Below are 27,412 nucleotides of genomic sequence, written 5' to 3' on the forward strand. Positions count from 1 at the left end.
TTATTTATTGCCATTTGAACCTCATGTTCCAGTTGATTCTATGGTTCTCCATTCTTCTTTTTTTTTTTTTTTTTTGGTTGGATGGTCTCCTGTTATTATCTGCTTGAGTGTATTTTTTTTTTTCATTTTTTGCAAATGCAATATTTGGTTTTGGCTTGTGGTTGCCCTGTTTTTTAAGTATGCTAACCCCTTCCCATAATTGTGTGTTTTAGCCTGATGGTCCTGTAAGTTCAAACACTTCATTACTATATTAAAATTAAGAAGAGAGACATACATATAAACAAAAAGGGTTATTTACCTCCTGACATCCCTTGCCCACATTTTATGGTTTTGATGACTCTTTTTTATTTTTTTCTTTTTAATTTTATTTTGTTTGAAGCATGTTCATGATTAAATCTGTATGCTGGCTTATTTGAGTAACTACTCTCTGATTGCAGTTTCCTCAGTCCTAGTTCTTCCTCTTCTTCTTTTTTTTTTCTTTTCTTTTTTCTTCCCTTTTCTTCCTTTCTTTTTGGTTTAGAGAAGCCCTTTCAATATTTCCTTTAATCTGGGTTTTGTGTTGCTGTATTCTTTAAGTTTTTGTTTGTTGGGAAAAATTTTTATTTCCCCTTCTATTTTAAATGATATTCTTGCTGGATAGAGTATTCTAGGTTGCATATTTTTTCCTTTTAGCACTTTAAATATCTCTTGCCATTCCCTCCTGGCCTGTAGTGTTTCTGCAGAGAAATCAGCTGATATTCTTAAGGGGGGTCCCTTGTAGGTAACATTCTGTTTTTCTCTTGCTGCCTTTAGGATCCTCTCCTTATCACTAACTTTTGCCATTTTTATTATGATGTGTCTTGGTGTGGGTCTGTTTGGGTTCAGTTTGTTTGGGGCCCTCTGTGCTTCTTGTATCTTGAATCCAGTATCCTTTAGATTTGGGAAGTTTCCAGTGATAATTTCTTCAAATATATTTTCCATTCCCTTATCTTTTTCTACTCCTTCTGGAATTCCTATTATGCATAGATTGGCCCGCTTTATATTATCCCATAGGTGTCTTATATTGCTTTCCAGTTTTTTGATTCGGTTTTCTGTCTGCTGACCTGATTGGGTGATTTCCATTATTCTATCTTCCATATCACTGATTCGTTCTTCTGCATTATTCATTCTGGTTTTTACTGCCCTTAGTTCAGTTTGCATCTCTGCAAATGAATATTCTAGTTTTTCTTGGCTCCTCCTTATATTTTCTAGTTCCTTTCTGAGGGTATCTGCATTACTGTTCATATCTTCTCTTAATTCCTTCAGTATTTTCACTATTTCTCTTTTGAACTCCAGGTCTGTCTGACTGCAGAGATCTGTTTCATTGTTGACTGTTTGAGGTGAGTTCTCCCGTTGGTTTGACTGGGGGTGGTTTCTCAGCTTCTTCATCTTGCTTGTTGTCTTCTTTCTCCTGAGGGAGTTGTACTCTCTGTTATCGGGTAGTGTTTGCCTTGTCACTGCTGTGGAATATTTCCTGAGGGCTGGCGTTGTTGGTCAATCTTTTTTGAGGCAGTGTGGCTTTTCTGGAGTGTTGATGGGGCTAACAGTGTTTCTTTGAAGCAAAGGAGGACTTCCTGACGGCAGACAGGACTGGGAGGTCCACACCACAATGGTAGCAGATTTCACTTGGTCATGCAGAGCTTGCTCTGGTGTTTTTAGGCTGTGGGGTTCTTGCAGGGGGTTGGCGGTGTTTGGCAGCTGTTCCTCAGGAGTGCAGCACTCCCTGGGGGCTGGAGCAGCTATCTGGGTCACTGAGAACCTAAGAGGCTCTTCCCTAGGGCAGCCCAACTCAGAAGGATGGCCTGAGAATATAGGCGGATCTTTTCACAATCTGGCCAAGCTTGTTGCAGCTTTTCTGGGCTGCAGGGGCTCTTCCAGGGGGCTGGTGGTGCTGAGCAGCTATTCCGCGGGAGTGGGGCACCCCCTGGGGGCTTTGGCATGTAGCAGGGCCACTGGAAACCCAAGAGGCTCCTCCCCAGGGCAGCCCGACTCAGAAAGACCGTCTGAGATCTTTTCCTGGCTCAGCCAAGCTTGTTGCAGCTTTTCTGGGCTGCAGGGGGTCCTGCCTGGAGCTGGCAGTCCTATGCAGTTGGTCCACTAGGTCTCGGCATCCCCTGGGGGCTTGGGCGGGTAGCAGGGCCACTGGAAATCCAAGAGGCTCCTCTCCGGGGCAGCCCGACTCAGAAAAACCGTCAGAGAATTAGGCAGATATATTCACGGCCTGGCTAGGCTTCTTCTAGCTTTTCTGGGCTGCAGGCCTTTTCTCGGGGGCTGGTGGCGTTTGGTGCTGCTCTGCAGAGATGTAGCCCCTCCAAAGGGCAAGCAGGCCTGTGCAGGGACATCCTCTGCAGTGGTAGGCTTCAGGCAATTGTTGATGCCAGCCCTCCTGGATGGCAGGCAGCCCCAGGTTTGGGAGAGCGTAGGGGGTTGTGGGGGTGGGGGGAGGGGATGCACTGGGAAGCACAGCTTTCAGCTAGCTAGCGGGCATGTAAGCTTGCTGTGGTGTGGGGGGTATTCTATGGGGACCCACCCCTTCTTCTCTCCCCTCCCCAGCACAGGTGCAGACCAGGCTCTTCTCCCAGGTTCCCTCTGATGCGGCTTTCCACTTCCCCACCCCTAGAGTATTGCTCCCTTCCTCTGCAACAGCTTTGTTTTCTAGTCTCCCAGGCAGTCTCTGCCCCGTCAAATGGTTTCTAGACCTCCCAAGCAGTTTCCACTGTGCCACGCCCCCCCAGCCCGGGGACTAACCTCTGGAGCCACGGTCTCGGTGCCCAGCCCCCACCCAGGTGTCCCCCGTTCCTTTCCCAGGGACTAACCTCTGGGGCCGCGGTCTCGGTGCCCAGCCCCCACCCAGGCGTCCCCCGGCCCTTTCCCGGGGACTAACCTCTGGAGGCGAGGATTCGGTGCCCAGCCCCCACCCAGGCGTCTCAATTTTTGGTGACTGTGCCCGTAGTTCTGATAGTCCGTTCGGTTCTTGATCGGCTTTTCCGTACTCCAACTTACTGCTACACTCTTCTCTGCATCTGGAGATTCCTCCGGTTCATTTGATCTTTCCCCCGTGTAGGTGACTTTCCAAGGTGCGGGATCCCTTTCTCCTCTGCAGTTCCCTTTCGGGAGCGCCCGTCCCGCTCGGATTCACCTTCTCTCACTCTCCTCTTTTCTCCCGTTCTGCCCAGTAATGTCACGAACTTCTTGCCGTTATTGGAGTTTAGGTTCCTCTGCCAGCGATTGGTTGCTGTTCTGTGCGAGTCATTTATTCTGTAGATGTGCTTTTTTTGTTGTGTTTGTGGGAGAGGGCGAGCGTGTTCCCCTACTCCTCCGCCATCTTGTCCTCTCTCCCAGAAGATCTCCTTTGCCCATTTCTTTTCTCAGGTAGGCCCTTGCATTTCCTTCCGTAGCCCCTTTTGTTGTTGTTATTTTTGCCATTCTGTTTTCTCCCTGCAGGCAATTTCATCCATTTTCATGACTTTAACTGCCACCTGGATGCTGAAGAAGCCCAAATAGCCAAGAAATACGTCTCTCTAGGACTAGCATCCATATATGTTACAGCATATATGCACTCCCTAAATTCTCAATGTAAATCTCTAAAGACTCTTTTATCAACATTTTCATCTTGCCTTTCTAACCCTGCTCTTTCTCCTGGATTCTTTTTTTTTTTTTTTTTTTTTTTTGTCTTTTGTTGTTGTTGTTGTTGCTATTTCTTGGGCCGCTCCCGCGGCATATAGAGGTTCCCAGGCTAGGGGGCGAATCGGAGCTGTAGCCACCGGCCTACACCAGAGCCACAGCAACACGGGATCCGAGCCGCATCTGCAACCTACACCACAGCTCACGGCAACGCCGGATCGTTAACCCACTGAGCAAGGGCAGGGACCAAACCCGCAACCTCATGGTTCCTAGTCGGATTCGTTAACCACTGTGCCACGACGGGAACTCCCCTGGATTCTTTCCATGTATTGACTGTCATCAGTCATCTAAACTAGAAAGTCAACTGGGAGTCATCCTCAATTTTTCCTTCTTCTTCATTTCTAACATCTAAATAATCATCAGTTAAAAATCTTAGTTATTGTTCAACTCTGTTCCCTCATCACCACTCTGATTTCTATCTTCCAACTCTAGGACCTCATCTCTGTTACACCCACCATTCATCTCACCATCCATTCATCATACATCCATCCACCCACTTACATAATTACTGAGCGCCTAAGAGAAGCCAGGTACTGCTATAGGAACAGGGGATAGAAGAGTAACAAAATGATACAAAACCTCTGCTCTCGTGGAGCTTACCTTCTTGTGACCATAGCACTGACTTTTTGACTGGGCCTGCTAGCCTCTGGTCTCATCCTTCCTACCCATCTTCCAAACAGTGTTCTATCTAAAATGCAAATCTGACTATGACTTCCTGCGGCAACCCCTTCAATAGCTCCCTATCACCTACGAGATAAAAGTCCAAGCTCCATGGCTATAAATACAAGGTCTACAAGGAAGTTGCCCTGCTTCCCTCTTCAGCCTTAAGACTTAACTGACTTTTCTTGTCTTTTTTCAGCAACAATGGATTGTTGGACTTGCCTGCATATTTCATGGAGCTACTCTTAATGCTACCCTTTCTAGGAATGCTGCCCCCATTTGAACTAGTTAATGCCTTCTCATCCTTCAAGGCCCAGCTCAGGCATCCTCTTCTGAAAGTCTTTCCATGACCACTCCCTTGGTGCTCCACAGTTCAGCATGGGTCCTGCTCTCGTAGCATGTAAAACATGTTATGGAAAATATGTTTAAATATGTATGGCTCATTGAACTATAAACTTGTGACATTATCTTACAACTATTTCTCTACTGGCACTGACTTAGTCTTCATTTACCCTATCTGGAAATATTCTCTTCATCTCTACTTTCTAGCCCTTCCAACCCATTCCAAATGTCACTAACCAGAGCAATCTTCCCAAAGCACAGAACTGACTCTCCAAACCAAAAGCTATAATGGCTTCTTTTTCTTTGCTATAATGGTTTCCAAAGAGTAGAACATGCACCATTTGTGAAATGGTTTTAGATGGTACATGGGCATGGTATTAAATGATTCCAGATCACGGAAAAAAAATTTTCCCTTTATCCTAAGATTGCTTTCAATCCTAATAATGGCCCAAGAAAAAGCTTCAACATGTATATAACCCTTGAAAAACCCTTGTTAACAAAGAATAGGCCTCTGGACAGAGCCCTAAATAGGAAATAGTACTTAGCTGGATTTTAAAATATTGTTTTGTTTTCAGTTTGTTTATTGTTTCAGTTACTTTTTAATTCTGGAAAGTTATACTCATTTTTCATTTTTCTGTATGATATAAAGTTTAAAAATAAATTTAAGTAAAAAAAAAGTTACGTTGATTTAAAGGAAAGTATTAAGTACATACTGGAACAAGTACTACACAAACATAGTAAAGTCATGAGAGCAGTACTGAAATGATCAACGTTTGAGAAACACTAGTTGGTTGTACCAGGCCCAAGCTTACTAGCCTGTAACCTAGTGCTCACCTACTTACACATTATGCTGTTTCGGGCCTAAAAGATAATACAAATCTCCCAACCTATTATCAGGCTCTTGTATTGTAGGACTGATGTTTCCTTAAGGCTATTTTTTAAAATCTGGCAACAACGATAAATCCTTCTCTGTTCTCCAAATATGTACAACCTTCTAGCCTCCATGATTTGACTCATGCTGTTCCTTTTGCTTGGAATGCTCAGCTTTTCATCTTTCCCTGTTAAAATTCTAGTCCTTCAAACCCTTTGCCAAGCGATCTCCTTTATGAAACCTCTCCTCATCTTGTAGTCATATGGATTTCTTTCCCTTTCTTTCTGTTCTGTGCTTCCTGTAACAGTTTTGGTGATATTCCAGATATTAAAACAATTATATTTGCCCGCCTCCTAGATTTTTTTTTTTTTTTGTCTTTTTGTGTTTTTCTAGTGCCGCACCTGCAGCATATGGAGGTTCCCAGGCTAGGGGTCTAGTCGGAGCTGTAGCCGCTGGCCTATGCTAGAGCCACAGCAGCACCAGATCCGAGCCGCATCTATGACTACACCACAGCTCACGGCAACGCTGGATCCTTAACCCACTGAGTGAGGCCAGGGATCAAACCTGCAACCTCATGGTTCCTAGTTGGATTTGTTAACCACTGAGCCACAATGGGAACTCTGCCCATCTCCCAGATTTTAACATTTACTGAAGGGAAAGAAAGAGTACAAATTTTTATTCATGTTTTAATACCACCATGGAAATTAACAAAATGCCTCATATACAAAGTAGGCCCAGAGTTAATATTTGCTGAAATGAATTTAATATTTTAGGAAATATTCATGTGATACTTACAATTTTGCGCTTGATCATGAAGAGTGGGATTTTTGCATGAAGAGGGGTTGAGGACACTTCTTTATGGACTGTTGATAAATATAATCTTCTTTTTATGTTCCTTAAATCAGTAATTCTGAAAAAAAAGGAAAGAGAAAAAGATTCCCATCACCATAATAACTACATCTCTGGATAATCATCAAAATGATATAATTTATCATATAGGCTTTTTCCAACAGGGAGATCAAACACAGAATTTTAAAAGTGCCCTTTTCTTTTGAGAAGTAATAAAATTTCTTCCTTAAATTCAAAGTGCTCACAAGCCTGAGTGTATAAATTTACTTAATATGCTAATTTATTTCAAGGCTTTACCCTAGATTTCCACAGTCTTCTAGCCTATGAAAAAATTCAATTTGTATGAACTGAGAAAATGCTGGCCTTTAATAACCATGCTTGTTCCAGCCCCTTAAGCTTGTGTTATCTTGGGACATACTGTCACCTACTAAATAGGAACACATTATGGGTTTCTTTCCCTAAAAATGCACCTGTCATTTTATATAGGCCCTTAGTCCGCCTAGAGACAGACACAAAACACTGACTGTCAGTTTCACTTCCCAAGCACATATCTTTGAACCAGAATTATAATACACAAGTTTATTGCTCACTATTCAGGTTAACCCACAGTGATACCAAGGACACTGAATTTGAACATCTTTAATAGATTTAGACCACAGCCATGATCACAAAGATTAGGTCTGCTTCAAATTGATAGAGGCTCATTTTTATGTTCTGCTTCCTTTAGGTCTCAGAGGTAACAAAGCAAGCTTAAAATCTCCAAACCTGTCTCAGGCTGTTATATTGAAGAATTGATATTGCCTTAAGTGATAGTTCCTCCATTTTTAAGCAACATTGTCTACATGTACTGATAATTTTCTATAATTTGCAATTCCTCAAGGAGACTACATTTCATTCAGAAATACTACTACCAATATTTACAGTGTAATTAACAATTAAAAAAAATCAACATAGCCTTTTCTAGAGCTCTTTGCCTTACTTCCCACTTTTCTAATCTCATTTCTTTCCTCTAAAATACTACACATATTTTTCTATAAAATATCATTGAACAATGTTAAGAATAAATAAAGTAAAAATTAGGTGATATGATTTCAGAATATGCCCCAGACCTAAACATTCTACCCTACCTCCACTAAACAGTACCATAAATTCATTAAAAAACAATAAAGCCTTTCAATCCATAGTCAGAGGTAAGGTTTAAAATGCAAAGATGTTAATGCTTTTCAAGTTTTACACTTAGATGTATAAGTAAATGTGGAATATTTGCCCTAAGGTAGTAGTGTCTTCAAAGTGGGATAAGCACATGGGGGAGGAGGAAAATATTAGAACTAGCTTTCATACCATCCTTTTAAAATGTTTTATTTGTGCATGTTTCATTATACAGTGGTACAGCAACTCATTTATAAATTTTTGAAATAAATATACATACACATTTGGTTAGTGTGCTCAAACATTTTAACAACAGGATTTAGGATCAAAATTTTTTGGAAGGCACTGTCTTTCTTTTGTAAGAAGTTCTAATTAGGAAATAGAAGGAAAGACTATACAGTAATTCTGGAAAGAAAAAGAGAGACAAAAATTCCTTTGCACCAAACAAAAAGTTTGATTACATTAACCAAAAACTTATTTGAGACACAGTTTTATTAAGGTTTGCTTTGTCTGTAGGGATAAGACTACGTCATTTTTAGCTGAACTGGTAAGGACCAAACTCCAAACAGGAACATTTGAGTATATTCTCACTTTATCAACATATGGAACAATAGGAACATTCATTCATTTATATATCCAACAAATATTCCCTGAGTCAAGCAATATCCTGGGAATATACCGGGGAATAGAATAGTGAAAAATGTAAGGTCCCCACCCTCCTGGAGCTTCTATTTTAGTGGAAAAAAGGCAGGTGAAAAAATTATTAAGAAGCAAAATAAATGCAAGTTAGCCTAGATGAAATGAAGAAAATAAAAGAGATTTAACTAAAAAATATCAAAAAACAAACTACTTCAGACAGTAAAGCCAGAAGAGCTAGGACTTAAGTAGGTAATGGAGGGACATAAGGTAGAAAAGGGAGGCAAGATCAAATCATGCCAAGGTCTTTACAATAAGGTCAAGAAAGGGTTTATAAATTTATTGTGCACAATAGGAAGCTGTAACTGAATTATTCTACCATGAATGATGAATGGATATCATAAAAATAAACAGATATGGTCTCTTTTATTTATACATTGGGATAAAATCTGTGTAACTGAAATGTACAGATTTTATTGTTCAATCTCATGTATTTTGATAAATGTATATACTCAAGCCATCACCACTTCAAATAAAACATAACTTTTCCATTACCCTAGAAAAGTTCCCTCCTGGTCCCTTTAGTCAACCCTCAGTCCTGATTTTTATCACCATGAATGAGTTTTGTCTGTTTTTAAATTTCTTATAAATTGAATAATGTAGAACAGACTCTTTTGTGTTTGGCTTCTTTCACTTGACATGAAGTGTTTAAGATTCACCCCTGATGTAGCAACAATCAATACTTCTTTTTTCAAATTGCCGAGTCTTGTATAGCAAGACAACAATTTATTCATTCTCCTGTTGAACATTTGTTTCCAGTATTAGCTTCTTACAAATAAAGCCTGTAAGAATATGACTGAAGAGTCGTCTTGCGGATGTGTCTTTTCATTCTCTCGTTAAGTAGGAGTGGGTTTGCTAGGTCATTGGGAAAGATATACATATAACTTTATAGAAACAGTTCTTCAAAGTGGTTACAGTGGTTCCACATTCTCACCAAGTTTTGGTACTATCAGATTTTAATCTTAGTTCTGGGGGTATGAATTGGATACCATTGTAATTTTATTTGTATTTCTCTTATGAATGACACTGAATACTTTTATGTGTTTATTGGTATGTCTTGTGAAATATCTGTAAAGTCTTTTACTCAATTTTTTTGGGTTGTCTTATTATAAGAATTCTTTATATATTTTAGATACATGTTCTTTGATCAGATATATGTACTGCATTTTTCTTGCCTATTATCTGGTGTTTGTTTTGTTTTGTTTTGTTTTTTGGCTGCACCTGCAACATATGGAAATACATGGGCTGGGGATTCATTCTGGACTGCAGCTGCAACCTATGCCATGGCTGTGGCAATGCCAGATCCTTAACTCACTGCGCTGGGCTAGGGATCAAACCTGTGCCACTTCAGAGACAATGCTGGATCCTTAGCTGCTGTACTACAGTGGGAACTCCATCTTGCCTATCATCTTAATGGTATCTTTTAAAAACTTTTTATTTAGAAATATCTGTAAGTTAGAGAAAAGTATTAAGAATAGCACACAGGACACTCGTATGTGCTTTTTCTAGATTAGCTTCCTGCCTGATGATTTTTGCTTAGCAGTTTTTAATATTCATGAGGTCTGATTCATCCTTGTTTACAGTAGTGCTTTCTGTGTTTTAAAAAAATTTTCTCTTGAGTTCCTGTTGTGGCACAGTGGTTAACGAACCCGACTAGGAACCATGAGGTTGAGGGTTCCATCCCTGGCCTTGCTCAGTGGGTTAAGGATCCGGCATTGCTGTGGCTGTGGTTGCTGTGGCTGTGGTGTAGGCCGGCAGCAGCAGCTCTAATTAGACCCCTAGCCTGGGAACCTCCATATGCCGTGGGTGCGGCCCTAGAAAAGACCAAAAAAAAAAATTTTCTCCTAGCCCAAAGTTGCAAAAGTACTTTCCTATGTTTCCTTCCAGATCTTTATAGCGTTAGTTTTACATTTAGTCTATGATTCATTCTATGTTAATTTTTTTGTATTGTGTGAGTTACTGGGTGTGTTCTTTATGTTTATCCAGTTGTCCAAGCACCATTAAAAACTTTACTTTGCTCACTGAAATACCTTGCTACTTTGCTGAAAATCAACTGACTAAAAGTGTGTGTGGATCTGTTTCTGGACTATTGATCCATTTGTTTCATTTTTCCATTTGTCGATTCTTACACCAACTGTCACACTGCTTTGATTACTGCAGATTCATAGTAAGGCTTAAAACTAGATAAAGAAACCCTTCAACTTGGTTTTGTTCAAGGTTTGTTTGGCCTTTGATTTTCCATATAGATTTTAGGATCCACTTGTCATTTTCTGTAAAAAGATCTGTTGATACTTTAACCTGGATTGTGTTTAAGCTATAGATAAATTTAAGGAGAAATGTATGAAGTCTTTCAATTTACTTATTAAGGCCTTGTTTAATTTGTTTCAAAATCTTTTATAGTTTCATTTTAGAAGTCTTGCATGTTTTGTTACATTTGTTCCTGTTTTGTTTTTTGACATGACTGAAAATGAATTTTAAAATTTCACTTACCAGTTGAATACAACTAGTATATAGAAATACCACTGATTTTTGTATATACAGACCTTGTTTCCTGGGCCCTTACTTAATTCACTCATGAGTTCTGGTAGCTGTTTGGTAGATTCTTAAGAATTTTATACATACACAGTCATTCTTCAGTAAATACAGACTTATTTTCTTCAATTTTTATAACTTTTATTTTTCTTGCATTACTGCCCTGGCTAAGACCTCTGACATATACTGAAGAAAATCTTGCCTTGTTCCTAATTATAGGGGAAAAGTGGTTCCTAAGTTGCTAATAAACATGATGTTAGGTGTAGGTTTCTTTTATCAGATAGAGGAAGTTGTACTTCTAGTTTTTTTTCAGACTTTTTTTTTTAATCAGGAAAAGGTGTAGAATTTTGTCAAATGCCTTTTCTGCATTGATCGAGATGATCCTATTATATTTCTCTATTCTGTCCATACGTTGAATTATACTGACTGATTTTCAAATGTGAAATCAACCTTCTATTCTTGGTCTAAATTTCAATTGTGCTAGCATTTTTGTTGAGAATTTTTATACTGTCATGAGGGACACTGGTGTGTAATTTTACTGTAATACCTATGTCAGGTTTTGATAATAGAGTTTAATTCCATAAAGTGATCTAGGAAGTATTTCCACCTCTATTGTCTAAAAAAAATTTATTTAAAATGCTGCTAAATATTCTTCACATGTTAATAAAATTAATTTAAGTCTGAAGTTTTCTTCGTGGGAAGATTATGGCTCCACATTCAATTTAATAGATTTATAGGGAAATTGAGATTCCTAATTTTTCTTGTCTCGGTTTTGATAAGTTGTGATTTTCATTTAAAGTTACTGAGTTTACTGCCATAAATTCCCTTTATGTAGGATTTATGTATCCCTTCTCTCACTCTTGACACTGGTAATTTGTGACTTCTTTTAAATTAATCGGTCCTATGGTGGTTTATCAAGTTCATCCTTTTAAAGAAACATTTTTTTGGCTCTGAAAAACTTCTCTATTCTTTGTTTTCAATTTTAATTTAATTTAATTTAATTTAATTTTGTCTTTTTAGGGCTTCACCTTCAGCATATGGAGGTTCCCAGGCTAGGGTCTATTCAGAACTACAGCTGCCAGCCTATGTCACAGCCACAGCAACGCCAGATCCAAGACATGTCTGTGAACTACACCACAGCTCGTGGCAACTCTGGATCCTTAACCCACTGAGCAAGGCCATGGATCGAACCCGCAACCTCATGGTTCCTAGTTGGATTCGTTTCCACTGTGCCACAACAGTCCTTCAATTTTATTGATTCCTGATTTTATTTTTCTTATTCCTTCCCTCTACTTATTTTCGGTTTAATTTGCTTTTTCCTCCTAGTTTCCGTGGATGGAAAGATAGATCATTAATTTTATTTATTTTTTTATTATTTATTTTATTTTATTTTAATTTTTTTAATTTTTAAATTTATTTTTTATTTTTATTTTAAAAAAATTTTTTTTGTCTTTTTGCCATTTCTAGAGCCACTTCTGCGGCATACGGAGGTTCCCAGGCTAGGGGTCTAATCATAGCTGTAGCCGCCGGCCTATGCCACAGCCACAGTAACGCAGGATCCGAGACGCATCTGCAACCTACACCACAGCTCACGGCAACGCCGGATCCTTAACCCACTGAGTAGGGCCAGGGATCGAACCCGCAACCTCATGGTTCCTAGTCGGATTCATTAACCACTGAGCCACAACGGGAACTCTAGATCATTAATTTTAAACCTTTCTCTTTTCTTATATAAGCATTTAAAACTACAGGTTTTCCTCTAAACATTACCTTAGCTGCATCCCATAGATTCTGATTACGTTGTATTTTAATTTTTATTCAGTTTGAAATATTTTCTAACTTCCCATATGGTTTCTTCTGTGAATCCTGGGTTACCTAGAAGAGTGCCATTCAATTTTCAAAAAGTATAGACTTTTGTATATATTGCATTGCTATTGATGTCTAATTTAATTCCATTGTGGTCAGAACACATACTTGGCAAAGTTCGCTTTTTAAAAAAATTAAATTATTGCTATTTTTATGGCCACACCTGTGGCATATGGAAGTTCCTAGGCCAGGGGTTGAATCAGAGCTGTATCTATAACCTATGACACAGCCACAGCAACACCAGATCTGAGCCACATCTGCAACCTGCCTGCACGTGGTGGCAATGCCAGATCCTTAACCCAGTGAGGCCAGGGATGGAACTCGCATTCTCACAGAGACACTATTGGGTCCTTAACATGCTGAGCTACAATGGGAACTCCAAAAGTATGATTTTATTTTAAAAAAAAAGTAATAAGACATTGTATGACTCAGCAAATGACTAGTGAATGGTCTATATGCACTTGAATTTCTTTGATGCTAACATTTTAAAACTTTAAACCATTAAAAACTATTTTCCCTTAAATTTAGCCAATAATGACCTACCATCTATAGCTCTTTGGGCATTCTTCATATTTTTGGGTAATTTTGGCACCTGAATCACATTTTTCCTCTTCTGCCATCATTCTGGGTAACTTTGTCTACATAGAGAGCAAGTTTTAATCTAAACCTAACTTCTTTCACTATGACAACTAATAAGTCTATTTCATTTTAATGATTTTGATGAACAGTCTCACTCTGCAGTCTATTATCACTAGGAACTATTCAACTTTGAGGTCTTCTACCCAAATTTTCTTCCTGAACCATCAATTCACTCAATTAACATTCAGCCAATGCCTTAGGGGCACAATACAAGGTATTGGCGACACAGAAGTAGCTAAGACATGGAAATTATACTCTAGTGTGGGTGTGGGGGAAAATAAGTATTTTAAGTACTCGCTTCTTTTTAAATTTTTTTTTTTTTTTTGCCTTTTTGCCTTTTCTAGGGCCGCTTCCTGTGGCATATGGAGGTTCCCAGGCTAGGGGTAGAATCGGAGCTGTAGCCGTCGGCCTACGCCAGAGCCACAGCAACTCGGGATCCAAGCCGCGTCTGCAATCTACACCATAGCTCATGGCAACGCTGGACTGTTAAAACACTGAGCAAGGACAGAGATCGAACCCGCAACCTCATGGTTCCTAGTCGGATTCGTTAACCACTGCGCCATGACAGGAACTCCCTAAGTACTTGCTTTTAGCACATTTCATATACATTATCTTATTAAGTCTCAAAACAATACTTCACTGAAGGTAATATATTCATTCTTCAATTTGTAGATGAGAAAACGAAACTCTAGGAAATAAGAAAGCTGCTGGTCCATAGATTCATAGCTACTCAGTAGCAAAGACAGGCATTAAAACTTTTCCACTTTAAAATCCACTGCCATTTCTGTCATTCAGCTGTAGGTCCACTACTATGCTAGGCTGAACCTCTTTCATTCATTTCCGCTGAGTGACCACTATTTGTCAGATTTTATGCTAAGAGTGACAAGAATGGCTGGTTTATATCCTTGAAGTACCAGAACCAAATATTTTCAATAGAATACTTGTTTATTGGATGAAAAACATGTACCCTTTCACTTCTTCCTCTTTCTCACTCTTTTAGAATTGTTTTCTGCTCCATTCTGGATTCCATTCTGAGTCTGATCTTCTGATACGTAAAAAAATGAGGGCCTTCCAACCATGATCCCATGTAAAGCCTCCTGACAGGGTGATCTCAAAGCTTGCAAGACAGGAGTGTAAGCTCTTGCAATGTTGGAATTCATCTAAAGAAAAAAAACTACCAAGTGTCAGAAGGTTGTCTGCTTAGCATATCATCAGAACAAGTGATGTACACCTCAGTACCTGATGCACACATTCCCCAAAGGAAAGGTAGTATTATCATTATTAAATATCTATCATTTATTGAATAGTTTCTATATGCTAATACTACATTAAGCACTCTATATGCACTATCTCACTTAATCCTCCCATTAACTCTATAAAATATCTACTATTATTATCTCTATTTTAACAGATGAGGAAACTAAAACTTAGTATGGTTAAGTGACTGCTAGACTTATCTAGCAGTCTAGATTTAAACTCAAATCAAATCGATTCCAATATCTACATTCTTTTTTGTCTTTTTGCCTTTTCTAGGGCTGCTTCCTGCAGCATATGGAGGTTCCCAGGCTAGGGGTCCAATCGGAACTACTGCCACTGACCTACGCCAGAGGGACAGCAACGCGGGATCAGAGCCACATCTGCAACCCACACCACAGCTCACAGCAATGCCGGATCCTCAACCCACTGAGCAAGGCCAGGGATCGAACCCACAACCTCATGGCTCCCAGTCGGATTCGTCAACCACTGCGCCACGATGGGAACTCCTCCAATATCTACATTCTTAACCACATGCTTTCTTTCTTCTGGGGCATGTATTGCTTATAAACATAACCAGAGTAGGGTAATTTTGCTCCTGGGGAAATTATTTAATATCTGATGGCTAAGACTCTTACCCTTCACTGTGTCTGAGAGAAGAGAGCTCATGTTTATCTTTGTGAGGGTGTTTGTGTAAGTATATATTCACTTATTTTCCACTGACAAATTCTTCCTTTATTATTATTATTATTAGCACCACACTCTAACCAGTTCAGCTAACCGGCCACTGGGACAAACACTCCCTTTAGATTTGCTTAAAAAATAACTCCTCTGATTCAAGAACTATTATCTTACAATTAAAAGCTCAGAGGCTAATCTTACTTTACTCACTTCCATGTCTTTCAAGTCACTTCACTGTCTCACCACCAGCCTCATGTACTTAAAATCCTCTCAGCTATTAGTGAGGACCCCTGAGAACAACTTCTGGCACCCTGTCTTTAACATCTGGGCTTTACCAGCCCAATTAGCTGTAATATTCTGTCAAAGTCACTTCCCTAGTAGTTGCGTATCTGTTTCTTTCTTTGGTTTTCTACAGCTATAATGCTAGTTTAGGTCATTTGTTGCTTTAAATATTCTCCCTTACTATTCTTTCTACCTCTAAATTTTTTACTTCTCAGTCCATTCTTCATGTGGGCCAGCCATGGGGACTGAACGTCACTCTTTGGCTCCAATTTTTTTCTCTGGCACCCTAGAGTCTAAAGAATAAAGTCCAAAATAAAGTTCTTTATCTTGTTATTCAAGGAACTCCAAAATCTTATCCTTAGCCACTACTCCAATATCACCTTTTACCACATTCTTCTATTTATCTTCTTCTTGTCATACCTCATATAATAAGCAGTATAAGATACAAATCAGGGGGATTTCAGAGATATCAGGACAAAATATTAGGACTGGGGTGAGAGAAAGAGTGGAGTTGTAGAATAAAGCCAAGATTGGTTCTTGTGTGTAAGGGAGATATCAAGGCTATAATTACAAATAGGAAAGGATGGAAAACAGAAGAGCAACATTTAAATCCTTACCATGTTCCAAAACCTGTGTACCATTTCTCCAACATTATTTCATTTACTCCTCCCAAAAACTCTTTGAAACAGGAAGTAATATTTACATCTTACTAATGTATCAAAGGCTCGGTGACACTAAGCCACTTGTTCTAGGTCTCAGAGCTAGTATGGGGCAGAGCCAGGAGTCAAAGCAAGAGAAATAAAGGAAGGTAGCTGCCTGCCTTAGTGTTTTTTTTGTTTGTTTGTTTGTTGTTTGTTTGTTTTGCCTTTTCTTGAGCAGCTCCTGCAGCATATGTAAGTTTCCAGGTTAGGAGTCTAATTGGAGCTGTAGCCATCAGCCTATGCCAGAGCCACAGCAATGCGGGATCTGAGCCGCGTCTGCGACCTACACCACAGCTCACGGCAACGCCAGATCGTCAACCCACTGGGCAAGGGCAGGGATCGAATCCGCAACCTCATGGTTCCTAGTCAGATTCGTTAACCACTGCACCACAATGGGAACTCCCCTGCCTTAGTGTTTTTGAAAGGCCACATGCTTATTAGGAAGGAAAGGCTGAGTTACAAGCCTGCACCCCTCTCTCCCCCTTTACCAAGGGGCATTTCAAAAGAGAAAGGGGACCAGCCAAAGTTTCTTATAAACATGACCCATCTTTTGGCAAATACACTAATGGTATTCATTAGGGGGAAAGTCCTTAATGAAATACTTTTTGCTGGATGTACCTGATCTGTCTACGATTGCTTATGGTTAACAAACCTTGAATTCATGCACTCATGGGGTGTAACTCCCTGGAAAATGTCACATAAGCCATAAATTTAACAGCTCCCTTTGGGTGATACTCTCCCAGGTATCATTAGAGAAGGTACGGCTTACAGAAGTCATCTGTTAAATCTGGGCCAAAGTGCATACAGAAAGGACTAGAAGGCTTCAACAGCAGTCCTGTATCTCTTTCTGCTTTACATGTACTTCGAAACTGGCTAAAATCCCTGATTCTTGTGAGTCTGTTTGACAATCCAATCCTTTGAGCTATCTCATACCCTGACTGTGCTGTGCAGCCTTTTGAAAAGCCACACACTCAAAAGCAGGGTCTGAGAAAAGGACATAGGTGCCAGGAGTTTATTTGGAGAGATGATTCCAAGAAGTGGAAATGAGGGAGCAGCAAGAGTAAGACAACAAAAGAGGAAAGGCAAAGATAATGATGCACTGTCAACAACACTCCTATAGGGCCACAGGAACTCCATTCTACCAGAAGATCTGGAGACACATACAGAACACTTTCTAGAATCATCCACTTGAAGAGTGGGAGGTAGAAGCCTATGTCCACTGATTCCCAACTCCCAATGGTTAAGGGGTACCTCTGGGGCCTTAATTCCCCAGTATTTCCAGGCTGTGCTTATCGAGGAGTAGAGCAGGCTTCCACTACATCAAAGAGGCCCTTGGGTGGCACTTGATATGGAACGCTGTCCAAGCAAGCTTGTACCAAGCTGTCTACTCTAGCTGCAGCTGATACCAGAGGTGGATCCAGAGGATATAACATGGGGTGCTGGAGTGGGCTGCCACAATGACAATACTAGCATTCTTGCTGCTACTTAAAAATATTCCATCCTTTTCTATTTTCATGCCTTTGCTTATACATTTCCCTTGGAAAGCCTCTTCATGTCAATTTAAATTATATTAATCCATCACAGTTTGGGTTAGAAATCCACCTCCTCCTTGAAAACATCTTTGCTCTCCAAATTAAGAATAATCATATCCTTTTTCCCCCACTTAAACAGCATATTTTTAACCTTTATCACTGAAATTTTCATTCCCCTTTGTTGGAGGCCAGTAACTGTAGTTCACTTTACAGGCCATAATAAGGTACAAATCTTTTCCTTTGTTTTTATAGGTGAATAATATGTAGTCCCATGTATTTCAGTTTTACCACTTGCTAGTAACATTTTGATTGAGTTTAAAAAGGTAACTAGAATTTGGTATTCCAAGGCCCATTTTAGACTTTAAAACAGTTTCTCATTCTAAATTCCATAAAGAAGTCATATCGCCCTGAAAGGCGTGACAATTTGTGAAGTTCCTAATACACAAATGTACAAGCAAAAGAGAGGTAGAATTTCTGCAATTTGGGGGAAGGACAATTTGTTACAAATTCATCATCAATGTTGTTATCTTGAGTTGTCATTTTCAAATATTGGTATTTTTGTTTTTTTAGTGACAAACTGTTATTATTTTAGACCAACATTATCAACAAGTAGGGAAATAAGCCTAATGATTAAGAAGATTATGAAGCCAGTTTTTTGGGGGTTCAAATTCTAGCTTCACCGTTTCTTAGCTGTGTGACACTGGGCAAATTACTTAACCTTCTATGCCTTTGTTTCTTCATCAGTAAAATGTGGAAAAATAGTACTTAGAGGATTGTTATGAGGACTGCTTAAGTGAATACATGAAAAATGCTGAGGACAGTGCCTGAAACACAGAAAGCTCTACTTAGGACTGAACACCATCAACTTGGGTGGCTACGGATTGTTTACCAAACCCTTTGTATTTCTGGCCTTTGATTTTCTAATAACTAAAATTTGGCCCACATATGACTATGAAATCCTCTATCAATGTTCCAACCTCCAAGCCAGAAAGTGCATATGGGTGGGGACCCATGACATCTTTCATCCTTCTGTCAAGTCCTAGTGAAAAAATATGGGTCTCACCATAGCTGCTGTTACAATCTGTCTCTTCTACTGGCCTGTAAGGTCCACAAGGGCTGACCACGTCCTGGTTAGCACAGCATTTTACAGAGATTGGTTCAGAGCTTTGTAGTTAATTGGGAAATATTTGCTGAGGTGTCTGTGTTTCCTACTGGGAATCATATATTTGCTTATCTATTTATTAAGTACTTACTGAGTGCTAAGCCTGGAAGGAGATACTGGGGGTATCACAGTGAATAAAACAAAGTCCTGCCCTCATGAAGCATGTGTTTAATGAAGGAAGACACTAATAAACAAAAAACAAGTAAACAAGAACACATGTCAGCTCTCAAAAAGAGCTATAAAGAAAAGTAAAGTACAATCAAAGTGATAGAAATGGGATGGAAAGTAATATTTCAGAAGAGATAGCTTTTCAGAAGGGAAAACTTCCCAGAGAAGCTGCATTTGGGCAAGAGTTGAATAAAGTGAAGGTTGGAACCAGGCAGAAGTCTGGGGGGAAGAATATTCCAGACAGAATACTTCTAAGCACTATGTAAAAATCTTTTCCTCTCTATAGCAGCTCTTTCAATGTAATCCAGCAAATATATATTAAGGGAGGTGAGCTCCCTGGGCTAGAAAGCTCAGTATGGCATGACTTTGCCCTTGTGGAGGTCGAGTTCTGATTTGCACAAAATAGTTCTCAGTGAAATCTAATAATTACAGCTGATTTCTGGAAGAATTTCTAAATGATAACATGTTCAGCTTAGGACAGAGGTATTAGGACTCAGCCACACATATGGTGATGAGATTTTATTCTACTGTCTTTGCAAAAATAAATATGCAAACTTTCCCTATCTCATAATCAAGAATAGTTGGTTTTGGAGGGAAAACAAAATCATGTGCTAAGCTTAATGGTTCTGAAAGTAAGTTGAATTGCTACTTAAAAAATTAAAATTAGTCATTCATGAGAGAGAGAATATAAATGCATATGTGTGACTACTTAAAAGCTTCATTATGCTTATGTGCTTTTTTGGGGACAATTTAGTTGCTGTAAGGAAGGCTGCTTGTAAAACATCTCTTCACTTGTAATACAGGCTTGATTTTCACCATCTAAAACCTTCTGTGACCTAAAAAAGCAGAAAAAGACAAGCAACACTGGCATAACTTCTCTTGCATTTAAAGATACAGTCTTTAAAAAAAATATGAGTTAATACATTTTTATATCTGTAAGTGAGCATTTATAGCTAAGGGCCAGCAATGTGATAGAAAAAGTAATGAGACCATATTGAGAAAAAATGGGGTAGTCAACAAGAAAATCAACCTCATTTATTATAATATTCTAGTGATCAGCAGGTGTATAACTCTCCCAGCTATGGTCATTAAGGACATTCATTCCAAACTTAACATCTACATTTGCAAACCATTTGAAAGTAAAATTACTTTTCAATTCAATTTTCAAATCACTTTTATATCTTTATCTTTGACTGACATTTTTTCCCCACAATGGCAACCTCAGTGAGTATTTGAGTAAATGGTAGTAACCATCCGAGAGTGTAGATAAACTCATCTATTCAGATCATCTACTCAGATTACCTATTCACTTTTCTTCTGTATGTACAATCATTTACAACCATTTGTGAATGTTCACTTCAGGTCAGAATGAACTTGCAAAACTAATGTCAGACTTCTGATGATTTGATTCATTTATTAGAATTTTTTGCTATTAAAGGCAAAACGGTATTTGTTTTTCTTATCATGACCTAAAAATTAAAAAGAATTTAAATGCACATCTTTAGTGATGCTACCAAATAGCTCTAGAAATAATTACAAGAAAACAGTGAATTTGCAAAATGATGTATTTAAATATGTGCAATATTTAGGTATATAGTTAATATGGCTGTGTAATGAAATTTAAAGTTTTATAGACAGTGGTTCCATGTATAAGGATTCCTTCACATGTTTATTCCTAGACTTCACAATCACCAAGGGGAATTTCATTCCATTAGTTTTTCCTGGATCACTTCTGTTAAAGTTTAAATTCATTAAGGATTCTTTTGTCCTTAATAGAAAAGAGTAATTTTGCACCTAAGATGCTTATTATTAAAACATAATATATCTCTTTTCTATTATTAACATTTGTTACAATGCATATTTCACATATGTGATTTTAAATTAATAATTAGTGCTCTTGGAACTTTTCTTTGAATATCACTTAAATCTCTTTTAAAAAAAAAACAGCTTTATTGAAGTATAATTTATATGCCATAAAATCTACCAGTTTTAGTGTACATTTTTTGTATATTTAAGGAGTTATGCAAACAACCAGAATTCAGTTGTCAAACATTCTCATCATCCTAAAAAGTTCCTTTATGTTTGTTTGCAGTCAATTCCCACTCTCAGCCACAGCCCCAGGCTATCATTAATCTGGTTTTGGTCTCCAAATATTTGCATTTTCTGGATATTTCATATATACATAATAAAAATATACAATCTTTTCCATCTGACTTCTTTTATTTAGCATAATATTTTCAGGATTCATCATATTGTAGCATGTATCATTACTTTTTACTGCAGAACAATATTCCAATATATGGATGTGTCACATTTTGTTTCTCCATTCACCAGCTGAGTTTCAACAGCGGAGTTGATGGAGCTATAGGTTATTTCTAGGTTTAGCCAATTTAAATATCAGTACTAAAAACATTCATGTTCAACTCTGTATATGGACATAATGCTTTCATGTTTCTTACCCAGGAAGACAGTCATTGTGGTGGATATGAGGCAGTATTTCATTGTGTCTTTAATTTGCATTTTCCTAATGACAACTGATGTTGAGAGTATAATCATGTACTTTTTAGTCATGTGTCCATATTTTTTAATGAAGTCCCTATTAAATCTTTTACCAAGTTTTAAATTAATGTTTTCATGTTAATGAACACTAAGTTATTCCTATATTCTGAATATAAGAACTTAATCACATACACATGATTTGTAAATATTTTCACCAGTCTATAGCCTGTCTTCACTTACTTAATGGTGTCTTCTGAAATGTAAACTTTTAAATTTTTATAAAGATCCAATTTATCACTTTTTCTTTTACTGACTATGTTTTGGTGGAATATCTAAAAATGTTTTGCCTTTATAGCAACACAAGGTCATGAAGATTTTTCTATGTTTTCTTCCAGAAGTCTTACATTTTTAACTCTTATATTTAGGTCTATAGTCCATTTAGAACTAATTTTTGTAATATTGTATGAGGTAAGACTCTAAATTAATTTTTTTTTTTTGCATGTGGATATCCTAATGTCCCAGCACCATCTGCTGAAAAGACTATTATTATTATTATTATTATTTTTTTGGTCTTTTTGTCTTTTTAGGGCCACACCTGCAGCATATGTAGGTTCCTAGGCTAGAGGTCTAATCAGAGCTGTTGCCACCGGCCTATGCCACAGCCACAGCAATGCCAGACCGAGCCGTATCTGTAACCTACACCACAGCTCACGGCAATGCTGGATCCTTAACCCACTCAGCGAGGCCAGGGATCGAACCTGCAACCTCATGGTTCCTACTCGGATTTGTTTCCACTGTGCCACGATGGGAACTCCGATAAGGTTTTATTTCTCAACTCTGAATGCTTCTTCATTATTTTCCTCATGCTAGGACCGTGCTGCCTTGATCACTGCAACTTTATAGTAAATTCTGGAATCAAGTGTGAAGTGTGAATTCTCCATCTTTGTTCTTCTTTTACAAAACTCTTTTAGTATATTTTTGAATTTAGGAAAGGTCATACATTCCTACAAACAAACAAAAAACCACCTGCTGGTGAATTTTTAAATCAACCGGGGAGAACTGTCAACCTAACAATACTCAATCTTCCAAGAAAATGGGTCTCCTTTTATTCAGGTCTTTAGTTTCTCTCAGCAGTGTTTTCATATTTTCAGTGTACAAATCATACACTAACTTTGTTAAAGTATTCCTAAGCATTTTAGTCTTTTTTATGTTATTGTGAGTAGAACTGTTCTCTCAATTTCAATTTCAGATTGCTCTTTGCTAGTATATATAGAGATACAACTGATCTGTGTATATTGATTTTCATATTCCTCAACCTTACTGAACTCATTTATTACTTTTCTACAGACATTCATGTTGTTTGTGATTAAAGATAGATTTGCTTTTTCCTTTCTAATATAAATGTCTTATTTATTTTTTTCTTGCTTTATTGTATTGACTATAATCCTCAATACAATGATGAATAAAAATGGTGGGAGAAAATAGATGCGTCTTATATTCTAATCACAGGAGGAAAGAATTCACTCTTTCCCTGTTAATTATGATAAACTATATGTTTTTCATAGATATGCTTTAACAGAATGAAAAAATTCTCATACTTTGTGAAGGGTTTTTAATCATTAATTCAAAATGAAACAAGTATATAAATAAAAGGGCATAAATTATATGACAACTAAAATATAAGCAAAAAAGGGAAAAACATACACTGGGTTTCACAAAAATTTAAAACTTTCATTCTTCAAAAAGCACAATCAAGAAGTTATAATGAAAGAAAAATATTACAAACCATATAACTGATAAGGGTCTAGTGTCCAAAATATATAAAGAACTTATACAACTCAAAAATAAAAAGACAAATAATCCAGTTTTAAAAAATGGGCATAGAATTTAATTAACATTATCAAGAGAGGGTATAAAAAGGCCAGTAAGCTAATGAAAATATGCTCAACATTATTAACCAGCAGAAAAACAAAAATCAAAATCATGAGATAGCATTTCACAACCACTAGGATAAAAAAAAATAAAAAAACAAAAAAACTAATGAGGATGGGGAAGAACTGGAACACTCATAAGTTGCTGGTGGGACTATAAAGTGGTATAGCTGCTTTGGAAATGGTTTGGCAGTTCTTCAAAAGTTAATCATTAAGTTCATATGATTCAGTAATTTCACTCTTAGTTAGGTACCCAAAAGAACTGAAAACATATCTCCACACAAAAACTATTAACATGACTGTTCATAGCAGCATTATTAATTACAGCCCTAAAGTGGAAACAACCCAAATGTCCATCAACTGATAAGTGAATAAACAAAATATAAATGGATTATTATTCAGGGGATAAAAAGGAATGAACAGATACATGTTACATGCAATGAACAGATACATGTAACATACATGTTACAACATGGATAAACACTGAAAACAGTACGGTAATAGACAGAAGCTAGACATGAAAGACTACATATTGTATGGTTCCATTTACACAAAATGTTCAAAACAGGCAAAGAGATAAAAAGAAAGGGCTAGGGGTAGCAGGGAGTGGGGAGCAACAACTAATGGGTACAGGTACTTAAGAGGGCAATGAAGTATTTAAAAATTACATGGTGGTGATGGTTGCATAACTATGAAATATATTAAAAACCACTGAATCATGCTCTTTGAAAGGGAGAATTTTATGGTATGTAAATGATATCTCAATGAAAAAGAAAGCTGTTACTAGTTACTAAAAGAAAGTATAGAGGAGTACAAACTATTATTTCTATTTCGTCAGCATGAAACACCTAAGTTTATTGGTGATGCTCTTATGCTTCTGAAAAGCATTCACTCAATGATCCACAGTCATTATTGAGGGTTGAGTTGTATCCCCCAGAAAGATATGCTCAAATCCTAATTTTTGATACCTGTGATTGTGACCATATGTGAAAAGAGGGTCTTTGCACACATAATCAAATTAAGACAAAGTCATGTGAGATTAGAGTAGGTTGCAATCCAATGATTGGTGTCCTTTAAGAGGAGCAAAATTTGGACACAGACACAGGCAGGAAGAGGACGCCATGTGACAACAGAGGTACAAATTGGACTGATGTATCTACAAGCCAAAATAATGCCAAACACTGCTGACAACTGCCAGAACCTAGGAAAGAGAAGCCTGGTACAGATTCTTGTTCAGTGTTTTCAGAAGGAACCCATCCTGCTGACATCCTAATATGGAATTTTTTAGCTGTGAGATGATAAATTTCTATTCTTCTAAGCCATCCAGTTTGTGGTAACTTGTTATGGCAGCTTTAGGAAACTATTACAGTAATATTTACATACTTTTTATTAAATAAAAAGGGTTATAGGGATTAAAAAGTCAAACTCTTGGAGTCTCAATTCCTTCACTTATAACTTGGAAATAATAACACCTGACTTTCATCTGCTGAGAGAAAATGACTGTGAAGTACTTTATAAATATAGAATATTATTCCTCCAGATGTATACTTCTCATTCATTTGTCATATCTAATTTACTGGGTTTTCTCTATCCCTTTCTCCATGATCATCTGTTTTCATCTAACATTCACTTTCCTCAGAGAAGCTACAGTTTGGGTCCAAGTTGCCTACTTAAAAGATAAACAACCCTAATATAAAAGTGAGAATTAATACCATGGAACACTCACACCTCTCACTCTCCTAATCCTCCCCCCCAACCTCCCTCCCTGCCAGTATACCTTGCTGTATATTCCCAACAAACTCACCTGTAGTTTAGGAAGTACAACACCAAAGACTATAACCTTATAATGTTTTGTTTGCATAAAGGGTTAGGGCATTATTTGTTCCAGTTAGTTGGTTATTCTGTTTAACTGAATAGTTCCCTCATAAATGATCACTTTCTAAAGACTATGATAAGGAAGATATCTGGCACTAGAATTAATACCTTTTTCACAAATCACAGACCAGTTAGGATGATCAATTACCAATATAAAATACTATACAAATTCTGATTATTGGAGATTTCCAATGACTAAGTTTTGAAAACCTAAAAATTGTTCTAAGTTGCCTAACAGTGAAAATTGGACAGTGTCCAACAAAGGGTGGGGGAACATGTCAAATGTCTTGAACACCTTCAACATTTAATTTTGAGCTATTTTCTCTTCATCCTCACCTCTACTCTCCTAAATGTACCACTACAGCTACAGAAGATTTTGACTTTTATATATATATATATATATATATATATATATATATATATATATATCTCCTCCTGTTCAATTATTTTTTAATGAAAATCTCACATCTTTAAATGGAGGAGATTTCTTAAATACACAAAGGAACACTTATATGGTTGTTCATTATAACAGTAATAGAAAAATTAAGAAATGGGAAATTCAGAGGTCTACCATAAGGGATTAGATAAATATACTATGCTCTACCCATGCAATGATACATATGGCAGCTATTAAAAAGAATAAGATTAATATATAGTATTACAGAAAGAGTCCCAAGACAAAGTAGAAAGCCCCACTGTCATCACACCACACAAATTTCCCAACAATATGAATGGTATGATTCTATTTGTGAAAAAAAGATTGTGACATCATACACACAAACACACACACACACACACACACTCTTGTCTGTGGAGAATGATTCCAAATTTTCTAATTTTTTATAAATTATATATAACATAAATGAAATAGTTTTAGTGCATAAGAACAAAGCAGTGATAAGTGCTATCTGAAATAAAATAAATATTCTACGCAAACAATAATAAAGAAAAATGTTTAAAAAGTTCTTTACTTATGGGGAACTCAAAAAAGATGTTATGCAACATTTTACAAGTACCACAAGGGAATTATAGCTAGAGTCATTCTGCTAGGCCCACACTCATGTGGGGAATCAATAGACTATCCTTCGAGGAAAGAGCACAACAATTTACTTACAGTGGTTTATCGAGTGCTTAGTTCAATAAGAGGGGACATTTTGTCAATAACATTCTATTGGATGCTATAGATGACAGTTCAATGCTATAATACACAAGCTAGAAGGCCACAGAATAAAATCTACAGGTCCCAGGAGTCTGAATGATCATTTGTAGACCTAAAGAGGAACACCAAGTAATGTCTTAGTGCCTAATGACTGTCTTGAAGTAAAAAGATTTGGCTATTATGGATTGCATTAGTGGTAACACATTGGTGCCATTTTTATGTATTCTTTTATCTTAAAAAATTCTAGTAAATGAAAGGTGAAATTAGAAAGCTTTCCTTCATTTAAATTAGGCTGGAAGCTTATCAATGTAAACACATTTCCCAATTAGGTTAGATAATATGCATAATTTACCACCTGGCATACAGCATAACACCTATTGGTTATAAACAAAGAGCTTGAGATGAGAAGGCAAATTAACTCATTCAGTTCTACAGCCAATTCATTAAGTTTCCAGCACAAAGCTAAAGCAGCCCAGTGAGCTATACCCATGCTAATGTTCACAGCAGAAGTAAAGCAGTGTTCCTAGAAGGCAAAGGCCTATTATTCTTTAAAAAAAAAATGTCCAATAGATATCAAGCTTATTTTAGAGGGAAAAGTATAATACACAGCATTTTCATATTTGATTTCTCTCATTAATTTTTTCCTCTAAAGGTGGATTTATATATTATTTAAGCAATATTTTTGGAGGAACTAAAATGGGCATTCAAATAGCTGCTAGACTTTGAATCTGGCAGCTTCTCGGTTCTCCTCTCTATTTTTTTTTTAAACATTCTTTTCCTTGGGGACTATTTCCATTCCCACATCTGATTTTAAATGTTATCCCTATGTTGATAATTCAATCCACATTTCTAGTCCTGACTC

The 27,412-nt window shown here is 37.5% G+C and overlaps 1 protein-coding gene across 50 annotated transcripts in view; it reads right to left on the bottom strand.

Moving 5' to 3' along the window:
- The window catches only part of CFAP20DC (CFAP20 domain containing), a 282,882-nt gene that overhangs the window by 184,651 nt on the left and 70,819 nt on the right, over positions 1 to 27,412 (bottom strand). For all 50 annotated transcript variants that reach the window (XR_014823405.1, XR_014823403.1, XR_014823404.1 and 47 more), the window contains one exon: positions 6,371 to 6,485. Coding sequence is in view for 45 of the 50 variants with exons in the window: in XM_084988731.1 (XP_084844857.1) it covers positions 6,371 to 6,485 (115 nt within the window). In the remaining 5 variants the exon portion in view is untranslated. The remainder of the gene's footprint in view (positions 1 to 6,370; positions 6,486 to 27,412) is intronic.

The sequence above is a fragment of the Sus scrofa genome, chromosome 13 (assembly GCF_054392235.1).
Source record: "Sus scrofa isolate SSC_HxYL_T2T_F1_AM1 chromosome 13, Sscrofa_HxYL_maternal_Yorkshire_Landrace_v2.0, whole genome shotgun sequence".
Lineage (NCBI taxonomy): Eukaryota > Metazoa > Chordata > Mammalia > Artiodactyla > Suidae > Sus > Sus scrofa.